The 22,660-nt window shown below is 38.8% G+C and overlaps 1 protein-coding gene across 1 annotated transcript in view; it reads right to left on the bottom strand.

Annotated features, from left to right (window-relative positions):
• Nucleotides 1-22,660, bottom strand: part of LOC140008746 (uncharacterized) — a 101,531-nt gene that overhangs the window by 3,421 nt on the left and 75,450 nt on the right. The window contains exons 8-9 of the mRNA XM_072053610.1: nt 14,870-14,882; nt 9,888-9,900 (exon numbers count right to left, since the gene is read on the bottom strand). Of these exons, the coding sequence (XP_071909711.1) occupies nt 9,888-9,900; nt 14,870-14,882 (26 nt within the window). The remainder of the gene's footprint in view (nt 1-9,887; nt 9,901-14,869; nt 14,883-22,660) is intronic.

The following is a 22,660-nucleotide window of genomic DNA, read 5'->3' as shown; positions in this document are numbered from 1 at the left end:
GCTTGTCTTCTTCGGACGTCCGAGTCTGAGTTCTTTACTAGTCCGAAGATACTCAAAGAATGTCGGACGTTCGATACTCTCCTTTTGTGCGTCCGACATCATCCTCAGCAGACTTCATTCTTTTTTTATTTTCTTTTTCTGCTTTAAATCCACAGACCTGTTTGGTTCATTTCTGAAAAGGATCTTTATAAAAGGTATTAGAAACGTCCAATTGTTTTGTAATCATCAAAAGATATGAGTTGAGATAAACAATCTCCCCCTTTTTAATGATGACAAAACAATTGGATAGAGCAAAAAATATAATAGCTCCCCCTAACGAAGTGCATGAGTAGTATACAGGAAGAAACGCAATCCATATCATCAGTGCTGATCCAACTCAACTCCCCCTGAGACTGACTCCCCCTAACTAGTTACTCTATACCATTTGTGTTAAACCAAATCCAATCCAATTCCAATTCTCCCCCTTTTTGTCATCACAAGATTTAGTATCAGTTTAGGTACCAGCAATGTATCTTATCAGAAATAATATCAGTATACACATTTACAATGTACAGCACAGTTTGGAATCAATCATTTAGCAGATATCAATCAGAACCATTCATTCAATCAGCAGATTTCACAAACACATAACCAATCATATCACCCATTCAAAACATTCATAACAAAACACTTAGTTATAACATTCAAAAGCAGTAAAAAAATATCCAGTTGTACAGACCATGTGTTCAGCATTTAATACAAAAGTGCAATGCAAAAGATGAACTATAGTCCTAGATAAAGGTGCAGTGACCTAGTAGTGCCTAGATGGTGATTTTAGATGATCCAGGCCTTCTCTTTGCCAGACGATACTGTGCAGGATCCTCTTCTTCTTCAGTTTCTTCATCACTATCTTCATCTGATTCCTCAGTTACTGGAGCCTTGCCTTTATTCTTGGGCTGAGAACTGGAAGCTGGTGTAGTCTCAGCACCAGTAGTTGGTCCTATGGGTTCAGTTCTTGGCTCATTTACATTGTTCTCAGGTGTTGGAGGGACAAGAAGGTTTCTTTTTTCAATGAAGGAGGATTTTTGGTCAGAGGTCATGGTCATCATGAGACCTTCTTCAATAAGCAAGACATACTGTTTGAGGTCTTCAAGCAAGGAGATGACTTCAGAATTTGATGCGAAGGACCTGCTAGCAGACTTCCTAGGATGAATGATGAAAGGGGAGACAAAGTCTGACTGATCACGAGGAGTCCTAGGAGTGACAGGGGTTTCATGAAAAATTTTTCTTCTAGACTCAGCAACAGTCTCCTTATAGCACCAATGGCCTTCAAAAAATTTTAAGTTCTTTCGTTCAAAATAAGCTTTTGAGAAGACTGATGAAGCACTGTCTTTGGGAGATTTTCCAGAAAAAGGAATTTCGAAATGGGCAAAGATAGGGGTCAGAAATCTGCCATAAGAGAGCTTCCTACGGCTATCAGTGCTAATTTTGAGCAAAAACTTGCACATTACAAAACCAAAGTCAATGCGAATTTTTTCAACAAAGCAGTAGAACAGATAGAGTTCCATTTTGTTTGCATCTGTTCTGTGGCCATCAGTCGGCACTAACAGATTTGAAATGATGGTGAAGATGATCAGGTTCTGAGGACTAAGATCATCCAGTCTTGCCTCAGCGGGAGTATTGAATGTGGTTTGAAAATATATCATAAGTTTAGCATTGTAAAAATGATGGTAGGTAGAAGGAAATTCCTCATATGAAAAGAAATTTGCAATTTTTCCTTTGAAGCTAGGTTCAATACTGGTTTTTAGAATGGAATTCACAATGTCAGGAGTTAACATAATGTCTACAGAATTGACCCTAGAGATGAGTTCAGTGTGTGATTTACCCTTTCTAAGATTAGCAAAAAATTGATACAGCATGTCAAGGTAAAAGACATTAGGAATGGTCAAAATATGAGTCCATTTCTGGAAATCAAACAGTTTGATGACAGGTTCAAGATCAAGCTTACGAAATTCAAAAGGAATGATGAGCCTTTGGGTAATGAACCCTTTTTGAGAGACTAACTCAAATCTGTCTTTGGCTTCATCATCAATGAACTTTGGTAGAGGACTGGGTTCAGGTATGGGCTGAGATACTGGATTCTTCCCAGAACGTGTCCCTTGTGAAGTTTGTGTGGCAGATGCCTCAGCATTTTGAGTCTCAGTCCGTGTTCTTGGAGATTTCCTAGTAGAGGGTTCAGGAGTTTTCTTCCTCCCAGTGGTGTTTCCTTCATTCTGCTGATCATCAGAGGGATCAGCAGACTGCTTTTTCTTGGATTGAGGAGTGTTCTTCCTCTTTGCAGACCTCTTTCTTTTAGCAGAGGATCTTGTGACAGCTTTATCACCCCGGACAGCCTGTTCTGGTTCCTTGTTTCCACCAGCAATGTTTTCTTCAGAGCTCTGTTCTTCCAACTGTTCATCAGATGATTCAATAGTTGGAATATCCAGTTTTCTTTGGGCAGTTTGCTTCACCTTACCACCACGGGTTACAATCTTCGTTTTGGGAGCCACAGGAGGTGGTTCCAAAATTTCAATGTCTTCATCCCTAAGTCTAAAGGACCGTCCGGCACTAGTAGATCCGCCTCTGATTCTAACCATGATGCAATGTGGATATGATTTTGAATAAGGAATGTGGTGTGCAAAGAAAGAGTGCAGTAAGAACCAACTAATGTGCACTGAGATGCCGCAAGGAGGGAGTTATGGGAAGTTAGGGTTTCGTATGTAAATTGGGAGTTTTGGGGTAGTTGGGGGTTAGGAGTGATTTTTATGAGTGATTGAAGAGCGACAGAGGTGTAATTGAGTTGGTTGGTTCAATTCCTCGGAACTTGGTTTGAGGAGAGAGGAATTTGAATTTCAAATATTGGAAGAAACTGAACGGTTGCGTCCGAGACTTAAGAAAAAATGAACTGAGAAGAATGGGTAATTGCCTTATAAGACTCGAGTTTTTGAGTGTCGGACGTCCGAACGAAGTGAAGCGTCCGACACAACCGTCCGAACCAGGGTTTTTTCTGAATTTGGACGAAGAACACTGTCGGACGTCCGTTCCAATTCATTGGACGTCCGATAAAGATTGACTAAAAATAAGATTTAGAATATTTTTTCTGAAACACCCAATTTTGTTCTCAAGGACACGAATTGATCTAACGGAAGAGCTTTTGTGAGGATATCAGCGATCTGATCTTTAGAACAAACAAACTCAACACGGATTACCCCCTTGGAGACAAGATCGCGAATGAAATGATGCTTTACATCAATGTGCTTAGTCCTAGAGTGTTGAATGGGATTTTTTGTCAGATTAATTGCACTAGTGTTGTCATAATACATAAGTACACATTCATATACTAAACCAAAATCATTCAATGTGTTTTTCATCCATAACAATTGAGCACAACAAGCACCAGCAGCAACATATTCAGCTTCAGTAGTGGACAATGAGATATCATTTTGTTTTTTACTAAACCAGGATACTAAGCAATTTCCAAGAAAGTTGCATATACCAGTAGTACTTTTTCTATCTATCTTACAACCTCCAAAGTCAGCATCTGAAAATCCACATAAAGGAAGTTCATGACATTTTGGATACCACAGGCCAAAATTTAAGGTTCCTTTAAGATATCTCAAAATTCTTTTTACCGCAATCAAGTGAGATTCCTTTGGACAGGATTGAAATCGAGCACATAAGCATACAACAAACATGATGTCAGGCCTACTAGCAGTTAAATAAAGTAAACTTCCAATCATACCTCTATACTTCTTTTCCTCAACTTTTGTACCTTCTTCTTCTTTGTCAAGTTTGGTAGATGTGCACATAGGTGTTCCAACGGCCTTTGAGTCCTCCATTCCGAATCTTTTCAGCAGCTCCTTGGTGTATTTTGTTTGATTTATAAATGTTCCATCTTGTGTTTGAGTCACTTGGAGTCCAAGGAAGAAGTTCAGTTCTCCCATCATGCTCATTTCAAATTCTTTTTGCATTATAATGGAAAAGCCCTTGCACAAGCTCTCATTAGTAGCACCAAATATGATATCATCCACATATATTTGCACAATTAAGAGATCTCGTGAGATTTGTTTTGTGAAAAGTGTAGTGTCTACAATCCCCATTTTAAAACCATTTTCAATCAGAAATCCACTCAGACGTTCATACCAAGCTCTAGGAGTTTGCTTTAATCCGTATAAAGCTTTTGAGAGTTTAAAAACATGATCTGGATAAGATTCATTTTCAAAATCAGGAGGTTGGTCAACATAGACTTCTTGATCTATAAAGCCATTTAAGAAAACACTTTTAACATCCATCTGAAATAATTTAAAATTCTTGAAACATGCAAATGCCAAGAACATTCTTATGGACTCCAGCCTGGCCACAGGTGCAAAAGACTCATCAAAGTCTATTCCTTCTTCTTGAGTGTATCCCTTAGCCACCAACCTGGCCTTATTTCTAACAACCTCCCTTTATCATTCATTTTATTTCTAAAAACCCACTTGGTGCCAATGATAGGATGACCTTGTGGTCTGGCAACCAGGGTCCAAACCTTGTTACTTTCAAATTGAGTTAACTCCTCTTCCATAGCTAAAATCCAGTGCTCATCACTCAAAGCATCAATAACATTTTTAGGTTCAATATGTGATATAAAAGCAAGATTATCTACTAGGTGTCTAGAGGAACGAGTTCTGACCTTTTCAGATGGATCACCAATTATAAGCTCCCTAGGATGATTATGAACAAATTTCCAGGCTCTTGGAAGATCATTGGGAGTAGTGGTATCTCTGTCATTCACTTCTTCAGCTGGACTGACCTGAATATCAGCATCCTTTAAATCAGTCTCTGGTGAAGCAGAGTCATGATCATTGACTGCTAACTTCTTTAGTTCTTCTTGAACATCTGTATCATCATCTTCACCACCACTCATAGAAATGTCACCATTAGATTCATCAAAAGTAATATGTATCGCTTCTTCTATAATCAATGTTCTACGATTATAAACTCTGAAGCCTCTTTTGTTTTCACAATGTCCCAAGAAAATTCCCTCATCAGATTTCTTATCAAACTTTCCAAGATGTTCCTTGATATTCAAAATGAAACATTTACAACCAAATACTTTGAAGTAACCAACAACAGGCTTTTTGTCAAACATGAGCTCGTATGAAGTTTTGTTCAAAATTGGTCTTAGGAGAACTCTGTTCATGGTATAACATGCTGTGTCTATGGCTTCAGCCCAAAAATATTTTGGCAAATTGCATTCACTAAGCATGGTTCGAGCAGCCTCTTGGAGAGTTCTATTTTTTCTTTCTACAACTCCATTTTGTTAAGGGACTCTAGCAATAGAAAATTCATGAGTAATGCCATTATGATCACAAAATTCTGGAAAGCCACAGAACTTGAATTCTGTCCCATTATCGCTTCTAATCCTGACAATTTTCAATCCAAGCAGATTTTGTACTTTAGCAAATAATGAAGTAAAATTCTTAAAAGCATCATCTTTATGAGCAAGGAATATCACCCAAGTATATCTAGTATAATCATCAACAATCACAAAACAATATCTCTTACCACCAAGGCTTGTAGTTTGTGTAGGACCAAACAGGTCAAGATGTAAAAGTTCAAGAGGTTTTGAAGTAGACACATATTTCTTGGGTTTAAAAGATACTTTGATTTGTTTTCCAAATTGACAAGCATCACATATCCGGTCCTTTTCAAATCTGATTTTTGGAAGACCTCTAACTAGTTCCTTTTTAGAGATTTCTTTTAGCAAATCCATATTGAAGTGACACAGCCTTCTATGCCATAACCATGGGTCCTCATTTGCTACTTTAAAACATTTAAGATAGGAGGAATCAATTTTTTCAAGAACAACTACATAAACATCATTAACTCTTTTTCCTTTGAAAATAATGTTGAACTTTGAGTCAAAAATGAGACATTCAAGCTTTTTGAACAATACAAACAGATTCCTATCACACAATTGGCTAACACTTAATAAATTGTAGCTCAGATTGTCAACGAGAAGAACATTATGAATAAAGGTTTGACCATTCCTATCAACATTACCAATGCCAACAGTTTTGGCTTTGTTATCATCTCCAAACGTTACCTTTCCACTTGCTTTTTTCTTGAGTTTAACGAACTGTGATGCCTCGCCAGTCATATGTCTAGAACATCCACTATCAATGAACCATTTTGATTCTTTAGCAATGTTATCTTGGTTCACCTACACACAAATTCACAAGATAATACTTGGTACCCTTTACATGTTGGGTCCTTGAGAGTTAGTCTTATGTCTAACTACCCACATGCATCTCATGCCATTCCTCATGTTTTTCTTAACATAACAATTGCTACTCATGTGACCAAATTGACAACAAAAGTTGCACACAGACAATGGATCAATCAAATGAACAGGTTTAATGAATCTGACTTGCCTTCTCCTGTGGATAGCATATTCATTTGCATTTTGATTCAGTCTTATTTGATGAGTATTAACATAAGGTACAATGTCATTCTTTTGAGAGTGGTTTTGTTTTATGTGTTGCAACACTTGACACAAATCATTCATTCTTCTTTTTAGACTGCATTGTTCACTTCTGAGTATGTTACACAGTTTTTCCCTTTTTTTAAGATAAGCAAGCACCTCGTTTCAATCCTTTTCAGGTTCTCATTTTCATGCTTAAGACACTTGTTTTATCGAAAAAGATTTGCATTGTCTTGTATTAAAAAGGTAATTTTCTGCTTTAGTTCCTTGTTTTTAACATAAAATTCTTTTAAGCTGTTATGCATTTTTTTTAGAAAAGAGTTAACATCATCATCAGATTCACTATCACTGTCGGTTTGAGAGTTGTATTGTGTTACCTCTTCGTCTCCAATGGCCATGAAAGCCACTTGAGCAGATTCCTCTTCTTCTTCAACTTCGCCTTCTGAGTTGCAATCATTCCAGGTAATCTGGAAATTGTTGAACTTTGGTTTTCGTTCAATCTTGCTCTCCTTCTTTTTCTTCATTGGACACTCATTCGCATAGTGTCCTGGTTGGCCACAATCGAAACACTTATCAATAAGCTTCTTGTTGAACTCCAGTTTCCCTCTGTTTCTGAAGTCATTAGACTGATTTGGGAAGGAATTGCTGGATCCACCTTTCCTGAATCTTCTCTTGTTGAGAAACCTTTTGAAGCCTCTTGTGATGAGTGCAATATCACTCTCATCACCTTCCAAGTCATTTTCATCCTGTGAGGCAGTTTCATCTTCATCTTGTGAGGCTTTTAGAGCAATGCTCTTTCTCACTTTGGTGTCTTCTTCATCCTGCATCTTAGATTTAAGTTTCAGTTCGTAAGATGTTAAAGAGTTAATCAGAGATTCAATGGATAAGGTGTTTAGATCCTTGGCTTCCTCTATGGCAGTCACTTTGCTTTCCCAGTCCTTTGATAGAGCATTCAGAATTTTTCTATTCTTTTCACCTAGAGAGTACTCCTTCTCAAGCACCTCTAAATCCTTGATCAGATCATTGAATCTACAGTACATTTTGTCAATGTTTTCATGAGGTTCCATCTTAAAAGATTCATACTTAGTGACCAGAATGGATTTCTTCTGCTCTCTCACTTTTCGCTTCCCTCATGGATCTCTCTAAGTTTATCCCAAATTTCTTTTGCAGATCTGCAGCCTTTGACTCTAATAGACTCATTTGAATCTAATGCACTGTATAGAACATTCATAGCTTTGGCATTTAGAGTGAGATGAGTTCTATCTTCAGCAGTCAGCTCATTTCTGGTTTTTTGTTTCGGCCTATGAGTAGCTTCATCAATAATAGTTGCGTCATATGGACCCTCACTGACAATAAACCACAACTCAATATCAATAGATTGCAAGAATATAATCATCCTTTCCTTCCAGCTCACATAGTTTGATCCATTGAACATTGGAGGTCTAGTGACAGATTGTCCCTCAAAGAACATGGCATTGTTGGTTGTCATATTTACTCCCAAGCCGATTGAGCTTAATCTCTAGGAGACCAAGCTCTGATACCAATTGTAAGGATCGAAGACAACCTAAGAGGGGGGTGAATTAGGTTTTCTAAAAACCAGCTGAAATATAAGTCACTCTTTTTTCAAGCCTACCCTGCTTTTCTCAAAGACCACTCAATGGATCAGATTACAAGAAAATACTGATGTTCGTGAGATAAAAGTGTGAACAGATTATATAGTTAAAGCTGTAAATGAAGATAGAGAAAAAAAAACAAACCAGACTTCAAACTCCACTTGAGTTTGAACAGAACTTTATATAACCAGCTACTTCACGTTGAACAAGCTTGCAACCAATTTCTTGTGTACAAAGGAAGGATCACTTCCTTCTTGCCCCAAACCACACTTGGTCAAGTAAGGAAGTTTTACACACTCTGAAAACCCTCACAAAGCTACTCTATTGAAGAAGCTTAGACACACTTGAAAAGCTACAAGAAAATTGCACAAGCAAGGAGTACAAACGTTCCTTTGGAGTATTCTAGCACTTGAATCACTCACTATCTGATGTAGACTTGATGTGCAAAGTTGTTTTTCGGTGGTTGACTTTTTCCTCTTTATAGGAGACCAGAAAATTCTTCAATTAATGCTGTCAACGGATAGAAGGAAACTGAAGAGTCAACTAGCCGTTGGTGCTGTCGGACGTCCGACACTCAGTTTTCATGCGTCCGAACGAGATCAATGATTTCTGGAAGTTTTCTTGAATCTCTTTAGGATGTCCGATCCCTCATCACCATGCGTCCGAGGGTAAGATGCACACTGGGATTTTTCTCTTCAATACCTTCGGACGGCCGATGTGTCCAGAGTGTTGCGTCCGAAGTGCAGCAACGCTTGTCGGACGTCTGATACACAGATGTTGAGCGTCCGAGTCTGAGTTCGTTACTCGTCCGAAGATACTCAAAGAATGTCGGACGTCCGATACTCTCATTTTGTACGTCCGACATCATCCTGAGCAGACTTCATTCTTTTTTTATTTTATTTTTCTGCTTTAAATCCACAGACCTGTTTGGTTCATTTCTGAAAAGGATCGTTATAAAAGGTATTAGAAACATCCAGTTGTTTTGTAATTGTGACAGCCCCACCTTCCCCTAAGGCGAACCAAAGGGGTTAGCGGACTGCCTGCCCAGCTCTCGCCAAGACTAACGGATCAGTTTACGTCGATCTAATACGGTCCAGAACATACCCACGTGCGCAAACAAGTCAAAATCATAAAATAAAAAAAAAAAAGAAAAACGCGATGATGAACAATGCCGGACACGTCATAATCCGGAGTTCAACCATACCTCAATCCAACATATACATACATTGAAATTCAACATTTACAACCAAATGGCATGCCACAAAAACCATTCATCATGAATATACATGTTTGGTTTGCCAATCAAAAGAGAACGAACCCAATACACATTAGGGTTTCATTCAAAGAGCTATTCAAAAGATACATTTACATGAGCTCAATTTGCTAGTACAACCTTTCGAAAAGTGATCATTTTCCTGTAAGGAAAACAAATGGAACGGAATGAGATTAAGCCCAGTGAGTTACTACCACATAAGCAACAAAAAGCATATAGCATGTCCTTTCAATTAAAGTACACAATTAAGAAATGAAACAAAACGGCAAAAGGATACGGACGGCTCTCAAGAGCCCATTTCCTCGCTTATATTCTTGATCCAACCTCATTGACCCTCCGTCAATGTTAAAAGTACCAAACCGTAGACCTCACTTTACTTCCATTCCTTCCACCCAACATACCCCAACCGGGCCCGCACTCCAAGCAGTAACTTTAGGTGATACTCGAGTACACCGGAACCAAGGGTCTCATTACCACAAGATTCCCATTTCAGTCCCCGTGGCTAGTCAATTTTCACGACCAAGCCCTCGCTGGCTCGATTCAAGTGACTACCAACGGGGTCGAGCTCAGTAATACAGTAGGGCAGTTGGATACTCGTCCAACCGACACCCAAACAATATCCCATGAATGGAATCCAATAACTCATATAGCAAGTACAGTAATACAGTGAAACGGTAAACAGTCATTCACAGGAATAAAAGGAATGAGGGCGGTCAAGTACACCCTCATCCTAATCATTTCCAATAGCCAAACAAGCCTTCAAGGTATCACAATCACATAGATCAAAGCCACATTATAAACATCCAAGTGAGTAGTATACTCACCACTCACGTAGGTGAGGTTTCATGCACCACCGTCCAAAGTACGTCGTGCACTAACGTCACGCCCTAGAACACGTAAACAAATACCATGAGACTCGATAACAAGTCATAAAGCCATGCCAATCACAACCCCAATAGGGTTTCATATGCATATATAAGCATGATAGCAAACCAGAAAATCAGGAAATGTAACTATATTAGCCCTAACAACAAAACAGTTTTGGCATCCTTATGCGGTGATGGCACAAAATGCGTTACACTAATCGGATGAGGGTTTAAGACCCACCATCTCGAAGCTAAAATACAGGGATACAATAATGTAGAAGGCCACTCAGTCCAAATCCTAGCACAACTAGGTCAAAAATGCAGAATACCAAACCAAAACCGTAATTGCAGGTTTACAAATCACACTATGCTGTAATTAGTCCAACTCAGTCTATACAGGTCCAAATGCATTGATTCCAAAGGCATGCGGTAGCCAAGACATCCAGCTACATTTCATCAGAAGACACCAACATCCAAATCCAAAGCAATTCCAGTCAAAATAGACGATTACCAGCGCAGTTCGCACATTCTGATCAACCCAGAACAGCAACAGTAAAATTGACATATCTCACTCTACACTACTCCAAATAACCTGAAATTTTACAGGCACATCAAACACATCAATACCTACAATTTTCATGTTTTAAGAAAAGGCCAATTCGGCCTCTAACCATATGATACAAAACCAGACAGAAAAGGGGGTTATGAAACCCTAACTTCCTCAAATTCCTTCCAAACTCAAAATTGGTTACAATTACCAATCATTTACACCTACTAGAGTCATTACCCCTCATTACCAACCATCATAAATAACCACAACATCATGATCACATTAAACCAGAAAATTCATCAATAAAATAAAAACTTCACCAATTCATCTCAAACTAAGAAATAAACCACAAATTTCAGCACTTTAGCCACCACTAGGCACAAATTAAGCATCATTAGGTGTAGGAGGAAGTTCAAGCACCACTTATCTAGTAAACAAGAGAAAAGGGGTTGTAGAACACCTTAGCTTCCTTGAACACTTCCACAAAAACACTTACTAGCACCAAAGGGAGGGATTTTATGGAGTAGAAACTAATTTAAGCAATTGTTTTGGAGGATTTGAGCTAGTTGGAAGCTTGAAAATTGGAGAAGTTTTTCCTTCTTTTCCTAGAGAGAAAGTCGGCCAAGAGGTTGAAGACAAGAATGAATTTTGTGTGATTTTTGAGATATTTAAGCAATTGGTCAAAAGTCAAAAAAATGAATAGTAAGTCATAAGTCACTTTCAATACAATGGTGACACTTGTCACCTCCATTAATGCAATCCTATCTTTTCTTTTTCCTCTCACATGAATCACTTCACATCCTCTACTTATCTCTTAACACCCGATAAATTTCCACCAGTATCCGGAATTTAACCTAAATGGCCGAATTTTTCCTAGCTTTTTGCACTAGTGGGTCCCACGTCCATTATATATCCTTAATTTTTCAAAAACTCTCCAATACTAGAAAAATCATCTAAAAACTATAATTACTCATAAAATTTACCAGGAGAATTTTCCTAAGCCAGAAAATGCAAAAATTTTGCCTTTAAATGGGAAAAATCCTAAGAAAATTATTAGGGATTTACGGGTTCTCACAGTAATCATCAAAAGATATGAGTTGAGATAAACAATTTCCTTCTATGTTTTTTTTCTGGTGGCTGAGGTTCTTGCCTGGCCAAAATCTTCTTTTGAATTTGCTTACTGTCTTGAGTGAGGCCGCATGCATATTTGCTGCAATCTGAAGCAGTAATTGCAGCAAATGGAACTATGATTTTATATCATGATTTTGTTGTTCGGTCCAAAGTGAGTTGGGTTGAGTTTTGGGGCATTAATTGATGTATCTACATGTTTCATTGGGGTTTATAATGTTTCATATGAAAGAAAGGAAGGTGCCACAAGCTTTTGCAAAGTTGCAGATGATCGAATAACAAGTTGCCTAGCTATTTTGCATGAAAGTTTCATACGAATTTGCATATTTTCCTTTCTAGTTTTTGTTTGTTTGGATGCTGAAATTGTGTGTCACGTCGCTTAGATTAAATTTTGGATGTTTGCTTGGAAAAGTTTTGATTAAAGTTGTCTGGAACATGAGTTTGGAAACAAAAAGGTAGCAGGCTTCACTTTCGGTTGCAGAAGCTTGTTTCGTAGCTCTTTGCATGAAAATTTTACATGGAAGATTTTCCAATAATTGTAGTCTAACCCCAAGTCTTCCTTTGTTTCACTGTGGCCCAAGCAATTGAGAAAATCCATCAAATTAACCCCTCAAACTTTCTTTTTTCCTTTCAATTGGATCCTAATTTTGTGAATATGGACTGTTTAGTTATTTAAATTGTGACGGCCCCACCTCCCCCTAGGGCGTACCCCAGGGTTCGGCGGACCGCCTGCCCAACTCTCGCCGGGACTCAGTCGTTCACTACATTCCTCAAACAGATTACAATATAAATCTCAAAAATTACATCAAATTCTCCAATAATTACATGTTATAAGCGAAACGGAAACGATTCCCCAAACTATACATCAAATGATTCCAAATCCAAACTGTACAAGATATATGCCATCCAGTCACGTGAATAAGTACTACAAGTCCTTCCTTCGCCTTGAGCCCTGTGGAGGGGAATAAAATAGTTTTGGAGTGAGCTAAAAGCTGAGCGAGTAACCAGTAAAATCAGTAATCAAATCGGTTTCACAATAGTTCATTTCAATGATGTCATAAATCAAACGATAAGTCAAGAAACAATTACAACATTTACAAGAAACCATACATGAAAAGGATACGTTCCTTCGTTCATTCGTTCCTTCGTTCGTTCTCCTGTCATTCCCCTTTCCTTTATTCATTTGAAAATGCATTTTTCATTTATCAACAAAACCCTCGTTGGTTCGTTCGTTCATTCAACCTTTCCTGGACATTGACCACGCTCCACCAACCTCCACCAACCTACAAGGTAATACTCGAGTATACCAAACGTTCACCCAGGTCACCATATCGCCCGACCGAGTCCGCTTCTGGCTCGAGTCGATCGGTGACAAGGGGTAGTGGCCAGTTCAGCCAAAAGGCTTACATTCATGCGCAACTAATGTTTCAATCATTAAATCATTGAAAATTTTACGTTTCATTTAGGTCGAGCGCAATAAAGTACACGCTCGCCTAGAAAATTCGTTTTGCAAATTATTGAAAACACTTAACACGTTATCAAACAATAATACAAGTCATGAAGTCAAGAAAATACAACCAACAAGGAACTAATGCAATCGAGTAAATAATGCAAGAAAACAGTTCAAAAGTAACTTTGGAAACAGTTTATGGTCACTCACCTCCACGGCTCAGGAACCAACCATCATATATCATTGTCTTGCTCAAATCCAAGTCTTAGATCACAAACTCAATGCAATCAAGTCCTTTCAAAGTTCGGACAGCACTTCCACTAAATTTGCTTACTTTTCCAGCCGTCAAGACTTCATTATTTCCTCAGCCAGTCCCAAAGTCACACAAATAAGTTTATTCAATAACCGTTCAATAAGCTCCAAGTAGTACGAGTACAATTCAAGCTAGGGAAAAGTCCGGAAATGAAGGTTAAGCTCTAAACCATAAAAGCAGTTTTTTGACATCAGTTTACGGTTTCGGTACCATTGGTACTACGATTATCGGATGGAGGTGTAAGGTACACCGTTTCGAAGCTAAGAGATAGGGCTACAATGTTGAAGAAGGCTACTCAGTCCAGTTTCAAGTGTAACTAGGTCAAAAATGCAATCTACTACACCAGAACCGTAAAAATAGGTTCACAAACCGCATTCTGGTTCAAACATCATAAATCAGGCTCCCTAAGTCCAAATCAAGTGATTCCAAAGCCATCTGAACGCTACGATACAAGGTTACATTTCATCAGAAGACCTCAACAACCAATTCCGAAGCATTCCCAACTGAAATAACCAATTACAGACGCAACTATCAAATTCAGATAGAAACAGGGCAGCAGGGGTAATTCAGTCTTCTCACAAGCTACGATGCTCCGATTGACCTGAAATTTTGTAGGCATCTCTAAAATATCATTCTCTACAACTTTCATGTTTTAACCCAAGGCCAAATCATGCATTTTCATGGTCACAAATGGAAAACTAGACGAAAACAGAAATCTGGGCGCGAAACAGGTTTCATGGATAGTCAATGGTATTGCGGTCATTTCACATGCTACAGTGGTCAAATCAAACTGAAGTTTTGTAGGCAACGAGTTTATATCCTTGGCTACAACTTTCATGTTTTGGCCAAAATCTAATTCTGTAAGGATCATGGTGAAAAGTCACGATCAGATTGGGTGAAAAGACAACCCTGTTCACTGAACTCCTACCTAGACCAGTCTGGGTATTTCCATCTTATCTCAGGCTACCCAGTTGGGATTGGGCTGAAAATTTATAGGCAACTAGAAAACATCATTCTCTACAACTTTCATGTTTTGTGCTAAGGCCCATTCGGCCTCTAACTAGGTGCTACAGTACCGACCAGAATTGAGGAAATGAAACCCTAACTGGAAATTTTTGCATTCAAGCCAAAAATTTTCCACTAAAACATCTCTTTAGCTATCACAAGTCATTAATTTAACACAATCAAGAACAAAGGAAGGATGGCTAGACATGATACCTTCAAATATCAAGAAAGGTGATGACTTAGGGATTTTTCTTCCAAAACAACTCCACCAAGAGCTTCAATCTTCCTTAGCTAGCAAGTTTTATGGAGTGGGTTGCAATTTAATCGGTTGAAACTCAAGATTTGGACAAGAATTGAAGTAACAAGATGAAGGAATTTTTCTCTCCTTTTCTCTAAGAGGTTCGGCCAAGAGCATGAAAGAAATGAAGAAAGTTTGTCCAATTTTTCCAAGATAAAGATCAAAAAAGTCTTGGTCAAAAGTCAAGGTCCAATGGTTTTGTGACAAATGGTCCTTTAGGGTTTTAATCTTATCTTTTTGTCTCTCCAATAATAATCCATCTAAGTAACATCTAATTATCTCTTAGCACCTTGTAAAATAATCACAGTATCCCAAACTTAACCTAATTGGCCGAATTTTTCCGAACTTTCCGCACTAGCGGGTCCCACGTCCGGTATATGCTCTTAATTTCTCAAAAACTAACCGATACTAGAAAAATCATCTAAAAACTATATTTATTCAATAAAATTATCTGGGAAAATTTTCTAATAAAGAAATTGTCAAAAAGGCGGGCGATCAATAAAATAAACCCTAGAAACTTAGAAAATTTTCGAGTTCTGGAGCTAGCTGCCGTTGTTTTTGCTCTTAAAAAGTGGAGACATTATCTATATGGGGTAACCTTCGAGGTTTACTCCGATCACAAAAGTCTGAGGTACCTCTTCTCACAGAAGGAATTGAACATGAGGCAGCAACGATGGATGGAATTTTTGGAGGATTACAATTGTACCATCAACTACCATCCAGGAAAGGCGAACGTAGTGGCCGATGCTTTGAGTCGCAAGGCGCAAGTAGCCGGGTTAATGATTAAAGAGTGGAATTTGCTCCAGTCGGTTTGTGAGTGGAAACCCTGCCTTGGGAGCCATAAGGTGATTTTTGGCAATATTAAAGTGACTTCCACTCTCTTGGAGAGAATTAAAGAAGCTCAAAAGGAAGATTCACTAGTGCAAAAATGGGGAGAGAAAGTAGAAAAAGGAGAAACCACTGATTTCAATTTTGGTCCTGATAGTATTTTAAAATACCGAAACCAAATAGTGGTGCCGAAAGATGAAGCATTGAAAATGGAGATTCTATAGGAAGCCCATCGATCCAAGTATACAATTCATCCGGGTAGTAGCAAGATGTATCAGGACCTGAAAGGAACCTATTGGTGGGACAATATGAAGAAGGAAATTGCTCTGTACGTGCAAAAATGTCTTGTTTGCCAACAGGTGAAAGCGGAACATCAAAAACCATCGGGCTTGTTACAACCCCTTGAGATACCCGAGTGGAAGTGGGAAAACATCACCATGGACTTCGTTTCAGGTTTGCCACGAACGCAACGAGGACACGATGCCGTTTGGGTAATCGTCGACCGGTTAACCAAATCGGCCTATTTCCAGCCAGTAAATATGAAATATTCCATGGACAAGTTGGCCTAGCTGTACATGAACGAGATCGTAAGGCTACACGGCGTTCCAGTCAGTATCGTCTCCGATCGAGATCCACGTTTCGTATCTCGATTCTGGCAGAAATTCCAAGAGACGCTAGGGACGAAACTCAATTTGAGCACGACCTATCACCCTCAGACGGATGGACAATCGGAACGAACAATCCAAACTCTCGAGGACATGCTACAGACTTGCATTCTGGATTTTGGAGGCAACTGGGGTCAACACATGACCTTAGTAGAGTTTGAATACAACAATAGCTACCATTCGTCAATTCAAATGGCTCCATATGAAGCACTATATGGACGGAAATGCCGGTCACCAATTTACTGGGATGAAGTTGGCGAGAGAAAGGCGCTAGATCCAGCAACTATTCCATGGATGGAGGAGGCGCGAGAAAAGGTCAAATTAATACAGCAACGACTCCAAACTGCTCAAAGCCGACAAAAGAGCTATGCGGACAATCGAAGGAAAGACTTGGAGTTCGAAGTTGGAGACCATGTTTTTCTCAAGGTTACACCGTTACGGAGCGTCACAGCGGGTAAAGGAAAGAAATTGCAACCGAGGTTCGTTGGACCCTACAAGATCCTCCAGAGGGTAGGAGCGGTAGCGTATCGATTAGAGCTGCCATCCAGTCTCTCTCGAATTCACGACGTCTTCCACGTCTCGATGCTCAAGAAGTACTATCCCGACTCCTCCCATATCTTACAACCAGAGGAGATCGACGTGGATGAATCGCTTGCTTACGAAGAGAAACCTGTCCAAGTGCTTGACCGAAAAGTTAAAGAGTTAAGAAACAAGCAGATTCCGTTGGTTAAGATACTGTAGAGAAATCATGGGGTAGAGGAAGCTACTTGGGAAATGGAAGAAGAAATGCAAAAGAAGTACCCTAAACATTTTGTGAGTTGAGGCGAGAAATTTCGAGGGCGAAATTCTTTTAAGGGGGAGAGAGTGTGAGAACCCGTACTTTTCCCATTTTCTAGGGTTTTATTTATTTAATGGCTTGTTTTCTGCATTTTCTTTAGTAGGAAAATTTTCTAGATAATTTTTATGAGTAAATATAGTTTTTAGATGATTTTTCTAGTATCGAATAGGTTTTGAGAAATTAAGAGTGTATACCGGATGTGGGACCCACTAGGGCGAAAAGTTCGGAAAAATTCGGCCAACTAGGTTAAGTTTTGGATACTGGAATTAATTTATCGGGTGTTAAAAGATAATTAGAGGGTGCTATTTGGATGGGTGTGAGAGGAAACAAAAAGATAGAGATGCATTAAATATGGTGACAAGTGTCACCAAATGGTTGGAGGAACTTTAAGACCACTATTCACCTTTTTCTCATTTGACCAAATAAATCAAAAAACTTACCAAAAAGAAAGAAAGGGAAAAGCTCTCCAATTTTTGCTTCAATCTTGCTCCAATCTACTAAATCAACCATTTAATCTTGTGTTTGTTCCATAGAAACCCTTAAGTGAGTGATTGTGAGTGGTTTGGTGAAGTTGTTTGGAAAGCTAAGGTGACTAGTAGCTCTCTCTCTTGGGTTGCTAAGGTGAGTTGTTAAGGACCTCTCTCCTCCCTCTAATGATGTTAAATTCATGATTGGTGGTAGTATAAGATGCAAATTTATGGATTATATCCTGATTTGTGGTTGAATTGATGAAGTTTTGTAATTATTGGGGATTTTTCTGTTTTCATATGAATATGATTATGTGGTCATGTATGATGATTGGAAATGATATTTGAGGAATCTATAAGGTGGAAAAAGTGGTTAATTGCAAGAAATTTCTGTTTTGGAAGAAAATTGGAAAAACTAGGGTTTCATTGTTCTTCATTCTGTCCGGTACTGTAGCTCATAGTTAGAGGCTGAATTGGCCTTGGATTAAAACATGAAAGTTGTAGGGAATGATATTTTAGAGAAGTCTGCAAAATTTCAGGTCAATCGGAGTAGCGTAGCTTGAGAAAATTCAAAATTACCCTTGCTGTCCTGGTTTTACCCGAATTTGAGAATTGCGTCTGTAATTGGTTATTTTGGTTAGGAATGCTGCAGAATTGGTTGTTGAGGTCTTCTGATGAAGTGTAGCCCTGTTTCTAAGCTTTCGGATGGCTTTAGAATTACTGGATTTGGACTTAGGTAGCTTGTTTTATGATGTTTACACCAGAATGTATTTTGTCAATCTGTTTTTCCAGTTCTGGTGTAGTATCTTGCATTTTTTACCTTGTTACACTCGAAACTGGACAGAGTTGCCTTCTGGAACATTGTAGCTGTGAGAACCCGTAATTTTCATTTTCTAGATTTCTCGTATTTTTATGGCTTGTTTTCTGCATTTTCGTGATTAAAAAAATTTCTAGATAATTTTAAGGAGCAGATATAATTTTTAGATGCTTTTTCTAGTATCGAATGGATTTTGAGAAATTAAGAGCGTATACCGGACGTGGGACCCACTAGTGCGAAAAGTTCGAAAAAATTCGACCAACTAGGTTAAGTTTTGGATACTGGAGTTAATTTATCGGGTGTTAAGAGATAAGTAGAGGTTGCAATTTGGATTGATATGAGAGAGACAAGTTAGGTAGGTATTTAATAAAAGGTGGCAAGTGTCACTTGGCTATTGGTTGGACCATTTGACTACTATTGCATGTCTTACCAATTGACTTAAATATCTTAAAAATTCACCAAAAATCCCTCATTCTTCTCTTCCTCTTGGCCGAATCTCTTAAGCAAGGAAAGGAAAGAAAACTCTTCAAGAATTTGGCTTCCATCTTGCTTCAATCAACTTACTCAACCATCCAACCTTGATTTTGCTCCATAAAACCACTTAAGGAAGTGTTGGTGAGTTGTTGTGTGGAATTATTTGGAAAGCCAAGGTGACCAATAGCTCTCTCTCTCTTGTTTTAAGGTAAGTTGTGAAGAACCACCCTCCTCCTTTAATTGATGCTTAAATCATGCTTAGTGGTAGTAGAAGATGCAAGTTTATGGATTAATTCTTGATTTGTGGTTGAAATGATCAAGTTTTATTATTTTTGGGGATTTTTCTGTTTTAAAATAAGCATGATTGTGTGGCTATCTATGATGATTGGAAATGGTCTATAATGACTTAAGGAGGTGGGAAAAGTGATTAATTGCAACCAATTTCTGGTTTGGAAGAAATTTCAGAAAACTAGGGTTCTTGAGGGAGCATTCTGTCCGAAATTTTAGGTCCTAGATAGAGGTCAAATTGGCCTTGGCCTTGGCTTAAAACATGAAAGTTGTAAGGAATGACATTTTATAGGTGCCTACAAAATTTCAGGTCAATCGGAGTAGTGTAGAATGAGATAAGTCGAAATTACTATTGCTGTTCTGGTTTTACCCGAATTGGAGAATTGCGCCTGTAATTGGTTGTTTTGGCTGGAATTGCTTCCAAATTAGTTGTTGAGGCCTTTTAGCCCTGTTTCTTATCTTTCATCTGGTTTTGGAATTTCTGGATTTGGACTTGTAGAGCCTGAGTTATGATGTTTCCGCTAGAATGCGTTTTGGTGAATCTGTTTTACGTTTTTGATGTAGTATCTTGCATTTTTGACCTGTTTGCACTCAAAACTGGGTTGAGTGACCTTCTGTGATGTTGTAGCCCTGTCTTTTAGCTTCGAGATGGTAGGTCTTGCACCCTCATCCGATAATCGTAGTGAAATTGGTGCCATTACCGCAAAATGAGGACAAAAACTGTTTTTTCAGGGCCAAAGTTAATTGCATTTCCGAATTTTCTGGTTTCCTTTAATGTTTGTGTATGCTTAGGGAACCCTGTTTTGGTAGTATATAGAATTGGTTTATGACTTGTAATCGAGTCTTATTGTGTTCATTTGAATAGTTTAGGGCTTGACTTTCATATTCGGTTATTTCCTAACTAAATTTTGTACTTGAATGCCATTAAGCCTAGTGAACGGCTTTTGGGAATGAGATTATTTTTGTACGAGATGTTGGGACTGATTTGAGGAAATAATGAAGCCATGATGCCTGGAAAATAGGTAAACACAAGGGATATGCTGCCGAAATTTTACTTGAAGGCTAGTTGGATTTACTTGTGTTTTGAGCGAAGGGCTTTTAGGTTGTTTGAGCCTAGGTCTTCATGTTACCTTTTCGTTCCAAAAATCATGTTTTGCACCTTGCTTTAGTAATTATTTGGCGAGGCATACGACTGGTAGTCGAGCCTCACATGTGCATTCTGTATACTCAATTTTGAAAGTGGAACCTTCAATTGTTTTCCTTGGATTATTTTAGGGTTTATTGGTGATTAAAGCTCTCTTTTGGGAGGTATCTGCACTGACCCCGGTGAGTGTACTACTCACTTGTGTGTCACTATATGGCTTTGAATGTAACTTGCTTGAAGTGAATTGAATGTGACTTGATTGCAGTGTAAGTGTACTTTATCACTCTCACTTATATGCCTTATATCATTGTTGTCATGTTATTGTAATGTTACATGAAATGAAAGTACTCGACTTGGTGTCGATTGGGCGAGTATCCAACGACTACAAATGCTATCAATGAGCTCAACCCCATTGGTAGTTGATTGAATCGAGCCGGCGAGGGCTTGGTCGTGCCAATTAATGAACCTTGGGTAAAGTTATATGGAATCTTGTAGTATGCGAGACTCTCGATTCCGGTATACTCGAGTAATACCAAAGTGCAAGTGTTTGGAGTTCGGGCCCGGTAGGGGGATGTTAGGTGGAAGGAGTGGAGGTAAATTGGAGTCTACGGTTGGTTACTTTTGAACATTGACGGAGGGTCAATGACGTCCGATCAAGAAATGCAAATGAGGAAAGGGCTCTTGAGAGCCATCTGTATCCTTTTATCACCATATTTGAAGTGTGCCTTTGCTTATTTTACTAAATTGAATGAAAGCTTGATGCTTATATGCACTTGGGTGCGTAAGTGATAGTATCTCACTGGGCAATTAGCTCACACCGTTCTTTTGTTTTCCTTACAGAAATATGACTCTTTTTGGAATGAATCTTGATAGATGGTTACCGAATGAACTAGATGTATATTTCTTTTGTATTGTATATGAAGGGAAACCCTAAATGTATCTTTAGGGCCGATTTCACTTTCAATTTGGCAAACCGTGTATATATTCACTTTAGAAAACTTTTGTATGCTGCTTTGGGTTGTAATTGCTCAAATTCCATATTTGAATGTTACTTGATAGTTGGTTGGGTTCTGACGGGTCGGTTACTATTCATGGCCGACTCCGAATTTAAATTTTTTTTATTTTGGGTTATTTTGCCCTTTTGCCTTGTTTACGCGCGTTATAAGTTCCGGAACAAAATAGATCGCTCTAAACTGCACCGTTAGTCCTGGCGAGAGCTGGGCAGGCAGTCCGCTAACCTCTTTGGTTCGCCTTAGGGGAAGGTGGGGCTGTCACAGTAGCCCTATCTCTTAGCTTCGAAACGGTGGGTCTTGCACCTTCATCCGATAATCGTAGTGCCTTTGGTGCCATTACCGCAAAATGAGGTCAAAAACTGTTTTTTTTTAGGGCTAAAGCTAATTCCATTTCCGGATTTTTCTGGTTTCCTCTAATGCTTGTATATGCTTATGAAACCCTATTGGGATCGTATTTGGCATTGGTTTATGACTCGTTATCGAGTCTCATTGTACTTTTTTGCATGTTTTAGGGCGTGACGGTGGTTCACGACGTTCTTTTGACGGAAGTGCATGAAACACCATTTGCAAGCTTGGTGAGTGTACTACTCACTTGTGTGTTACTATATGGCTTTGATACTTGAACTTGATGCGTTGAATGTTAAATGATTGAAGTGAGAGCGTACTTTATCACTCTCACTTATTGCTTATCATGTTATTGGAATGTTACATGAAATGAAAGTACTTGACTTGGTGTCGTTTGGACGAGTATCCAACGACCATGATTGTTACCATTGAGCTCAACCCCATTGGTAGTTGATTTAATCGAGCTGGCAAGGGCTTGGTCGTGCCAATTAATGTACCTTGGGGACTGTTATGGAATCTTGTAGTATGAGAGACTCTCGATTCCAGTATACTCGAGTAATACCACAGTGCAAGTGTTTGGGTTCGGGCCCGGTAGGGGAATGTTAGGTGGAAGGAATGGAAGTAAAGTGAAGTCTACGGTTGGTTACTTTTAAACATTTACGGAGAGTCAATGAGATCCGATCAAGAATGCAAATGAGGAAAAGGGCTCTTGAGAGCCGCCCGTATCCTTTTATCATCATTATTGATGTGTGTCTTTATTTACTTTTGAGAATTGGACTGAAAAGCTTGATGCATCTATAA

This window comes from Coffea arabica, chromosome 6c, assembly GCF_036785885.1.
Source record: "Coffea arabica cultivar ET-39 chromosome 6c, Coffea Arabica ET-39 HiFi, whole genome shotgun sequence".
Taxonomy (NCBI): domain Eukaryota; kingdom Viridiplantae; phylum Streptophyta; class Magnoliopsida; order Gentianales; family Rubiaceae; genus Coffea; species Coffea arabica.
Note: the sequence above shows the minus strand (reverse complement) of the source record. Positions and strands in the feature narration are given on the sequence as shown.